General features: G+C 34.5%; 2 protein-coding genes across 4 annotated transcripts; one reads left to right on the top strand and one right to left on the bottom strand.

The window, feature by feature from the left end:
- Positions 1-238: 238 nt before the first annotated feature.
- LOC113319731 (ankyrin repeat-containing protein NPR4-like) lies at positions 239-3499 on the top strand. 3 transcript variants are annotated; one of them, XM_026567976.1, is made up of 7 exons: positions 260-279; positions 408-853; positions 937-1428; positions 1538-1690; positions 1865-2131; positions 2304-2749; positions 2861-3499. In XM_026567976.1, exons 2-7 carry the CDS (start codon positions 466-468, stop codon positions 3482-3484), a joined length of 2370 nt encoding a protein of 789 aa, XP_026423761.1. In that variant the 5' UTR covers positions 260-279; positions 408-465; the 3' UTR covers positions 3485-3499. The 3 variants fall into 3 exon arrangements, with proteins under 3 accessions (XP_026423763.1, XP_026423762.1, XP_026423761.1); XM_026567978.1 differs by having other exon boundaries at positions 239-853; positions 937-1176; XM_026567977.1 differs by having other exon boundaries at positions 240-853; positions 2864-3499.
- Positions 3500-4671: 1172 nt separating this feature from the next.
- LOC113316810 (NAC domain-containing protein 48-like) lies at positions 4672-5705 on the bottom strand. Its single transcript, XM_026564960.1, has 4 exons — positions 5669-5705; positions 5217-5344; positions 4998-5145; positions 4672-4823 (listed from the first exon to the last, which is right to left on the bottom strand). The coding sequence occupies exons 1-4, from the start codon at positions 5703-5705 to the stop codon at positions 4672-4674; spliced, it is 465 nt and encodes a 154-aa protein (XP_026420745.1).
- Between the last annotated feature and the right edge of the window lie 4294 nt (positions 5706-9999).

Genomic DNA, 9999 nt, shown 5'->3' on the forward strand with positions numbered 1-9999 from the left:
ATCATAAAAAGAAAAGAAAAAATTTGAATTCTTAGAATAGAATAAAGTTGCACCACTAAAGAAGAGCCAATTGATACCGTACCAATTGTTGAAGAGCCAACCGATCAAAAGGTGTGGGTGGGACATTGCTGCAGACCACTGATGTTGACAACAGAAGCTTTAGTGCATAGCTGTAAGATAAAAACAACCAAGTGAAATTCACAATTCATGGAAACAAAGATGAAATAAAGTTGAGAGCCAGCTATGGATACAGATACAGTTCAATCAGTCAGTGATAATGTTAGCTATCATTGATACTTTTGGGGAAAAATAGTATTTAATTTATTTTTATTTATTTTTTTGGCAAAATTGCCCTTGGAAGTTGCATATTGCAGCATTACTAATCTAATAGTTCTCACCTCTATTAGGAAGGACTAAGGAGAAGGGTTCCTCTAGAATATTGATCGATCAAGAACAAGAAGATATATGGCAGAAACAAATGTAACGGAAGCTGTAAATGGCGATCAATCTCTTACTTCATCCAATTATCAAAATTGGAAAGTCTACATGCAGAACTTCTTGTCAAATCTAAATCTATGGGATATTATCAATGGAACCGAGTCTGAACCAGATGCAGCTGATCAGAAATACCATACTTGGGTCATGAAAAATGAAATGGCTCTTAACGCCGTAAAGACATCATGCAGACCAGAAATGGTTCTTCATCTCCAAGGTATTACTTCTGCTAAAACGGCTTGGGATCAATTAGCATCGTTGCAATCCCCAGCGTCCAGCAGTGCTGAAGAAAAGGGTGAGTCCAAGGAAATACAACACGGTGATGACGATAGACCTGATGCATTGCCAGAAACAGAAGGTTAGCTTTCAAATAGTAAATCCTCATCAGCTAGAATTGAATTTGTTTAGGTGACACTAATTCATCGGAATATTGTGAAATAGATTCTTTCTCCGGTGAGCCTGAATATATACGGTTTAGACCATTTTACAAAGCTCTTATTAAAGGTGATTGGGAAACTGCAAAAGAAACTATAGAGGACGATCCCGGAGCATTGACTGCAAAAATTACACATGCTGGAGAGACAGCTCTACACGTAGCTATTCTGTCTGCTAAACTTAATACTGTGAAAGAGCTACTGAAGTTGCTGCCTCCTGAAGCATTAGAAGCAAAGAGCAATCCAGGTAATCCTGCCATTTCATTTGCAGCATCACTTGGAATCACAGAAATTGCTAAGCTCGTTGTTGAAAAGAACAATGGTGTTTTACGAATTATAAACCAATATGGGCGAATCCCACTTGTGGCCGCTGTACTCAACGGGAAAGAGGATATGGTACGTTATTTGTACTCGGTGACACCCGAGGAGGAGCTAGATCCAGACACTAGTAAAAATGGCGCTACTTTTCTTACTGGTGCAATCACCGCAGAGATGTATGGTAATGGATCCGGATCTAACAAGGCAGAAACTTCTACAGCTATTCATTAGTGTTACAAATTATATCTTCTTCAATATGGTTGCATAATTAGCGCAATTAACATTTACAGATATTGCTTTGGATGCGCTAGAACTTTACCCAAACTTAGCTATTTCTGAAGATTTGTTCGGAAAGACTGCTATTGCTGAATTGGCTCGGAAGTCTTCTGCATTTCCAAGTGGAAGCCGATTTGGGTTTTGGCAAAAATGGTTATATTCATCATGTTAGTGACCTCCTTTTATTATAAATTTTCCCTTTTAGTTTATAGAGCTATCAACGGGCAGTTGATCTCGAGTCCAACTAGCACCTGAGATAAAAAAAAACAGGTGTATGACCTCATATATCGCAGCTCAACCATGTCATGTTCTAAGTACATTTTTCAATTTAACCTCTACAGGTGTTCAGCCTGGTTTTTCTGAAGATTTAATCACTGCTATTGCAAATTCCTTCCCCGGAATATCGACCCCCAGAATACGGTCCCCCGAAAGTACTTCTGGAGAATTATGCACTGATGTCAAATCGTCCCCCGGAATAATGATCCCCTTACCCAATGTACGGTCCCCAATACGGTCCCGCAGCAGACGCATTTCTGAAGAAATCATTTTTTTGAGCAAATCAAGTGGAAGTCGATTTGGATCCTGGATGCAACACTTATACTCATCATGTTAGTGACCCCTCTTTTATGCTATCTGTTTTTCCTTTATGCGTCAAAATCTGAATTTGTTATGGCATCGTTTTTCTTTGTTAATATCCTTCTTTTGAAAAGGATCAGTAGGGTGTTCGAGTTGGTCGCTACTAATAGTTACTGCCTCCTTTAATCATGATTTTCTTTACAGGTTTATTTGTAGTTCCAGGTGTAAAGGACATACAAAAGAAAAAGATAAAACATGCTGAAGTCCTTATACTACTGAAAGTTGTGTGCTCAGCTATAGGCCTCCTGGCTGTTGAAGAACTCAAAGATGGAAAAATAGATGACGCAATCCATCTAACCGCAACTAATGGGAATATCGAAGTTTTCATGGAGCTTCTTGATGCAAATCCTTGTTTGGTCTATTCCATATCTTCAAGCAAAAGGACCTTGTATCACCAAGCTGTTATGTCTCGCCAAGTAAATATCTTCAATTTCATATCTTCAATGGGCCAAAGAGATTCTAGAGCAACTGCTTTGGATGATGACCAAAACAACTTGTTACATTTTGCTGGAGTTTTGCCATCGCCCTCTCAATTAGATAAAATATCTGGTGCAGCTCTCCAAATGCAAAGGGCGCTTCAATGGTTTCAGGTTGTTACTGCACTTGTGTACTTTCGCGTTCCAAACAATGTATTTGTGTGTTCGATGAAAATTCCTATAAAGTTCTCTTGCACTTATTTCCCTCTCAATCATTCTAAATAGCAGGAGGTTGAAAAGATTGTGCAATCAAAATTTAAAGAGTTTGTTAACAAAGACGGTATAACACCTGCACAATTGTTTACAAAAGAACATAAAGCCTTGAAGAAAGATGGAGAAGCATGGATGAAAGAAACAGCAAATGCATGTATGCTTGTTTCAGCTCTTATTGCCACAGTAATGTTTGCAGCGGCCTTTACAGTACCCGGTGGAAATGTTGAAAGTACAGGAACCCCTTTTTTCTTGAAGACAACAGCATTCACCATCTTTATCGTATCAGATGCAATTTCTCTCTTCGCATCATGCACATCCATATTGATGTTCTTTGCAATTTTAACAGCACGTTACGCCGAACAAGATTTCTTAAAATCCTTACCAAAAAAGTTGATTATAGGTCTCGCGTCCCTTTTCATTTCTATAGCAGCTATGATGGCTGCTTTTGGAGCGACTCTTGTTATTGTTCTGCAAAATAGAGTTACTTGGGTTTCAATCCCCGTGACTTTGCTGGCGACTGTACCTGTTGCTTTATTTGGATTTTTACAGTTTCCATTATTCATTGACATAGTCCGGTCTACTTATGGAACTGGTATTTTTACTTGGCAAAAAGCTAATTTGAAGAATAACAAATAGAAGCTTTCTCTTTTTCATTGATGTATCAAATATTCTAGCTATAAATTTCATATTTTTTCTTGTTATTTTACGTACCAATTATTTTTAACATTTGAAAATCTCTACACTAATCAATTCATATATATATCTATGCAAACATTGAACAAGACTGAACCTATAATGAATTCTTGATGCTCATAATACCATGCTTTACACTCATAATTGCAGTAAAAATTTGTCTGCTTAAGTACTTAATTACCTTACATTAATATATCTTCATTCAATTCAATCAGAACTACATCCAATATTATTTCCCAAAATTCAAAACAATCCTCGAAGATCAGGAAAAAATATGTCTTCAAGCTTCATCAAGTTTTCTTTGGAACCATTTATTAAATCAGACATAAGTTCTTCGTCAGAAATACCCCACAAATTATTTTGTGGCTGCACAGCTTCAACCTCTAAATTGGTCATTAATGTGTCATTACTACTAGTACCCTCTTGATTATGATCTTGAGCAGCAGCATTATCCCCTCCAACGGCTACGGAATCATCAGCTGCCACTGGTTCAACAGCTGCCTTGAGTGAGTTAGCGGATAAATCCAAATTGTTTTCTGTCTCATGTTGGCAACCTGATGGCAACGGATACTGATAAGAAGTATCAAAAACAAATGGTGGACCTTGATAATTTGGGAAAATTTTGTACAAAGGATCACCCCATGACTGCAGTTGCTGCTGAGTTGCTAATACGTCATCTTGGAGTACTAATGTAGAAGAAAAACCTTGGAATGCTGCGGCTTGTTCATTAAATACGTAGTTATTCAACCAAAATCCTGGATGACCAGTGTTATTACTTGATTTTGTTGTGGATGGGGATGCATATGGTTGATACTGCAGATGATTATATTCAGCAGCTGGTACTACATTACCGAAGGAAATACTTGAATTCTGGCAGTATTGGAACCCCGCACCATTGTCCAACGCGGGATGATAACTAGTACTTGCATAATGTTGGCCTTCAATTGCCGTGTTAGGAACTTTGAAACCATCTTGACAAGCTACAGATTCATTGATAACCTCATAATTACATGACTTTACTTTCTTTGATGATGAGGACGCTTGCTTTGATGATGACGATGTTGATCCTCCGTTATTGCTTCTTTTCCTTCTGATCTTAACAATCGGATAATCTAACATTTGTTCACCTTTTAGGATTGAATACTCGTCCATATTCCAGTAACGGTATTTCCATCGGACGTTAGTGTTTCCTTCTTCCTTTTGTGATCCGTAACAGCATTATCAGTGAATGAATAAGTCCTATATTTTACAGTATATGATAAGTCTGCATAGATTGGTCTACCTGTAACACCAAATTTCCAAATTTTGATTAGTATAAATTAAACAAGAATTATATAATTTAATTTTGCATGCATGCATGCACAAAATTATGACCAAAGAATCAATACCAAAAAGAATAAAATTTATTATCAAGAATAAAGATTTCAAATTGTTGTCAAAAGTTATGATGTTGTACCTGCATTGTTGGCTGTCCACGTTCCATCTCCGGCGGTTCTACTTATCCGACTACCGTTGTCCCACTTTCTCGTCAACTTTGTAAAGAAATACAACGAATCATCGGAATTTTCATCATAAGACGGAAATTGTTTATACCATTCTTTACCCTGTTGGAACGTATTTTCCAAGTCCTGTGATTCTTTCCCATAAATTTCCCCAGTCTCATAAATATGTTTACTTGAAGAGGTTTACCTTCGATCTTCGGAATCAAATAGTGTTTTATGATCACTTCATCGCTTGGCTTGAAACGATAACCAATTGGTGCTTGTAATTCCTTCATGCTTTCTTTCTCTTTTGGTGATTTAACTGAATGAACCCAAAAAAAAAAAAAAAAAAAAAAAAAAAAAAAAAAAAAAAAAAAAAAAAAAAAAAAAAAAAAAAAAAAAAAAACTCACATACTGATCTCCCAAGCTCTCACAATTAATCACATCTACTGAGCCTCTGAGGTTCGTATTTACACAGTCACATACCCTTGCAATTATGTATTCCTTCTAGGATATTAATTAGTTTCCTCCTGGGATAAGATAATAGTTAACAAACCGTTTTTGTTGGGTAAGCTTTCCGGTAACATTCTTTCTTATTGTTTCCCTTTTGACACACAGAAATAAATCAATACAAAGGAACACTTACCGTGGGCCAAAACTATATAAGTCCAGTCCAATACCATTGGTGCCAACTAATTGGCACGACAAATAAAAATATGGGAATTTTTTTTCTAGCCCAATTTGGTTTTTTTCTATATTAAAAACCCATCATTAAAATTCTATATATAAGAAACCCATAAAATGATTTAGGTAGAATAATACCCTTTAGTAATTTCATCAAAAAATAAAACAACAACAAAAGAAAAAAAAACGTTAAAAAGAGTTAGTATTAATCTTAAATTCCTAAAATAGCTCCCTAAAATAACTCTTTTTTAACTTTCCTGAACTAACTCCCTAAAATAACTCTTTTTTAACTTTCTTAAAATAACTTTTATTTATCTCGTCTGTTTATTAGTCTCCTCCAAAACCTAAAATTCCTTCAAAAAAAAAAAAATTAAATTATCACCGTGAAAAACTTTTGAAAAGAAAAAAACTAGCTTGGAAAATAAGGAAAGTTTTAATTTTCATGGGCTCGATGGTGAAAATTCTACTTTATCACCATGAGAAATTTATGAAAAGAAAAAAACTTAATTATCACCTTGGAAAAATTAGGAAAATTCTAATTTTCAATGGCACGATGGTGAAAATTCTAGTTTACATGGTCATAATGGTCAGAAACAATTGGTGAAAATTCCAATTTTTCACTTATAATTATGTAGGCGAAGTTGTGAAAATTCTAATTTTCACAAGTGATAATTATAATTTTCACATCTAGTAATTAGTTATGCCTCTAAAAAACATAATTTTCACTATTATGATCCTGTTCCTTCTATCTTTATTACTTTTACTATTAAGATGATGTACTTTATACTTTAACCTCGAAAAAAACAAATTGGGCTAATTAATTTTAAGCAAAAAAAAAGTTAACGGTTTAATGAAGTTAATACCATAAAAGCCGTTGACATATGTACATGTATACCACATAACATGTCTTTTTTAACACATCCATTTACGAACCCTACTTGAACAGTTAGCTAACCGCTGTGTAACAGCGATGATGACGTAGGTATGTACAATGGCAGAGAGATGAGTAAATTCCCCTATACACGTCATGTACAAAAAAAAAAAAAAAAACAAATTACTTTCTCTTTCTATTTTCTTCTCACTTTTTTCTCTTTCTGTTGTACAACCATATTTTCTCTTTCTCTTTCTACTGTACAAAAACACCATGAATTAAGATGAAAAACCAAAATCCAAATATGCTTGTTTTACTATTTTCGTAGCAGTAATGGATCAAAATTATAATATTCCCTTATCTTCAATATCTTATCCATTTTTTATTCTCGATTTGATTGAATAAATTGTTGCTGTAGATCTGAGAACAATGAAACTTGAAGCAAATAAGTGTAAAATTCTTGAAAAACAACTAATGTAGCAGAAGAAGAATTGATAAGCAATAAAGAGATTTTTGATTATAATGCAATATGGGTTCCTTACTATTTAATCAAACACAGATGCATGGGCTGTTTCTGTTTGATTGATGAAAAAAGTGAAGAAAGAAATTGCTAAGGAGTAAGGAAAAAAATTGAAACAAGGTTTGCTTAATACTCAGTCGTTAGATGTCTCCATTATGACTGTTAGATTCTCTATATGACTTATCCAAACACGAAAAACCTTTATCATTTTCTTTAGCATTAATCCTGATGACCTGGATAAACTCAAAAGACACGTATTGCTGCCACTATGTCCGTCACGTAGGATCAGCTGTCATTCAGCGCTTACCAAGCGGGTTATATAGCATTTTCGTCCATTTACCAACGAAGTGAATAAATATAGCCGAAATTAAGGGAAACAAAAATTAATGGTTTGACCACAAATTACACCCATAAAAATCGCCCATGTCATCAATAAGATTTTTCTTTTAAATATTTTGGTTAATAATACTTTAACAAACTAAGGTTAATTTAGTCATGTTGAAAATAAGAAAATGCAAATCCAATTTAAAACTATTCATCTTAGCCGTAGATCTCGTATTTTGGGCTACACATATATCTCATCTTAATGATGAGTTAATGGAAGAGAGAGATAGCAAACTTGGATTTTTTTAAAATTTCCACAATAATATATCGTTATGTGATATTCTCTCCTCTCCGGCAAGGAAGAGGAGGGGCGCACCGCGGTGATATCCGGGAAGAGAACCGCTTACCAGAAAGAGAAAGACGTCTATCGTGTTACCGAGGTGTTTTTCAGTCATGTAAATGCAATTATATGAGTTTTTAAGAGATCTGCCGCTGTTTCTGCATAACTTTGTCGTTAGGGTTTTAGATTCAAACCAGTTTTAGTTGGCCGTATAAATTTATGTTAGTCCTCTTTCAAGTTAATTATAGTTTATGCTTACGTTAATTTTTTATTATTTTTTGACAAAATGTCAGTACCATCTTGGACATGAGATTGATTTTTCAATATTTGTCTCGGCTCTAGAGATCAACGGAGTTTCTATGATGAAATTTATAAATTCGAATACCCTAAGTAGACCCTATAACTATAAGTTTTCAGGTTAGTGGATTTCAGGGGGGGTGCTTCTTGGGCTCCCGCATAAGGCGGGAAATATTAGTTTAATTAAAGTGGGCTAATTTTTGGTGGCCCACTATGTTTTAGTCACCAAATATAATATATAGAAATTGACGTTTAGTCCCATTTTTGTTGGGCCTTAGACTCTTTAGTCCTGTACTTCAAAGCCTAGTACTAGGAGATCCTAATTCACCAAATTTAAAATGGATCAGTCTTTTTTTTTACGATTCAATCCAAATCAATATTTTCCACAGCCGAAAATACCCATCACTCATATTTCTTCTTCGTAATTCACTTTCTGTTTTTTCGTTTTCCATCAACTCTCCCACGAAGAAAAAATCCTAATCATAATCTCTTCCAAATGAAATTTCAAACTCCAAACACAGGTCTGGGAATCAAACAAACAATTGATTGGACTTGATTGGACTTGATTCGTTATCATCGATACGACGATACTTTTCTTTTTCAAGATACTCAATATAGGGGAAAACTTGATGAGATTCAATTTCAACATTGAAGAGTTCATCGTTGAAAGCGATTGGAAAGATAAGTGTAACCTATTCTTATCATTTAGTTTGATCTCTCAACTACTAATTTATGAATCGATTTCAGAATTTTATGTACGATTTCGAAAACCTAAATATTTAGGTTTCATTTTTTTTTTCCTTGCTTAATTTGAAGATATTTGTGTTTCATTGATATCATGTACTTTGAGTAACTATGTGGTTCTTTTGATGATGCGAAATTTCGGATGTAGATTTGAATGAAATGTTGTTTCTGTGTGTTTGATTGATTTTATGAGCTTGGGGGTAAGAGGTTTATTTTTCATTTTGCCTTTGAAAATACTGAAATCTGGTGGAAATTCTAGAACAAAATTTGACAGAATGGAGTGGTGCTTGTGATTCATGCAGCTTGGATAAATGCAAATTTTTCTGTTAAATTGGAAATATTGGGTTTACAAAACGAGTCAAGAGGTTTTATTAGTAGTTTCAATTGCTTCAGATAGAGCATCCACTATAGTTTCTATTTTAAACGAGATAGGTTACCTTGAGCTTCCAAGAATATCCATGCATTATTTCTCATAATTAGGCCAAATGCAGCAAGATCACTTTTTTATTTATAAAATGTGTCTTGATTACTTTATATGCCAATTAGTGGAGGTTTAGTCCACTTTACATCAGTCATGAACACCGGGAATTCTAGGTGTGTGATTATTAATTAATGCACGAGTATAAGGGTTCAATTATCTTGATAGGTTTTTGCCTGTAGCATGAGACCGATTTATGTTTGTTTATAATTAATTCTATTGTGAGTGCGGCATTAGCGAACATTGAATTAATAAAAAAATTGCAGGTCTTTGATGTCAGTCATCCATGTCTTCTTGGTTGTTCCATGATGAATTAGTACGAAGGCTTTGTGAGTCCACATTGTATTTGTCCTATTTTTTCAGCGTGTTTAGTATATTATGAGCGTAAGTCTATTTTATATAAATGTCCTTGGTTTTTTAGAGCAAGTGGTTTCCGGATGTATGTACTTTGTTACCTGATTGGAGAAACGATGCTAATAAACTTGTCACTTGTCAGATGAATTTACAAGTGTTTGCCTAGCTACCTGTTTATGATTAGGTTAATACATCAAATGTTTTTTTTTCTTAAACATCTTTGAGTTTCCATCTTTTTTTTTTTCTGAACACTTGTCATTTCAAATACTTGTTTTACTAGTTTGTGCACATTTTTTTTTGAGTTATTAATATGTACATATTTAGAGAGACTTATCAAATGTTAGAGAAACCACTACTTCGAGTTC

Source organism: Papaver somniferum, chromosome 10, assembly GCF_003573695.1.
Source record: "Papaver somniferum cultivar HN1 chromosome 10, ASM357369v1, whole genome shotgun sequence".
Taxonomy (NCBI): domain Eukaryota; kingdom Viridiplantae; phylum Streptophyta; class Magnoliopsida; order Ranunculales; family Papaveraceae; genus Papaver; species Papaver somniferum.

Bases quoted from the DNA above. Each gene is read 5' to 3' on its own strand.
- LOC113319731 (XM_026567976.1), top strand. From the start codon at position 466: ATGGCAGAAACAAATGTAACGGAAGCTGTAAATGGCGATCAATCTCTT. The intron at 1,691-1,864 runs GTTAGTGACCTC...TAACCTCTACAG, and splicing joins AAAATGGTTATATTCATCAT to GTGTTCAGCCTGGTTTTTCT. The intron at 2,750-2,860 runs GTTGTTACTGCA...CATTCTAAATAG, and splicing joins GGGCGCTTCAATGGTTTCAG to CAGGAGGTTGAAAAGATTGT.
- LOC113316810 (XM_026564960.1), bottom strand. From the start codon at position 5,705: ATGGTATTGGACTGGACTTATATAGTTTTGGCCCACG. The intron at 5,146-5,216 runs GTAAACATATTT...ACGTTCCAACAG, and splicing joins TCGAAGGTAAACCTCTTCAA to GGTAAAGAATGGTATAAACA. The intron at 4,824-4,997 runs GTACAACATCAT...TTGGTGTTACAG, and splicing joins GTGGACAGCCAACAATGCAG to GTAGACCAATCTATGCAGAC.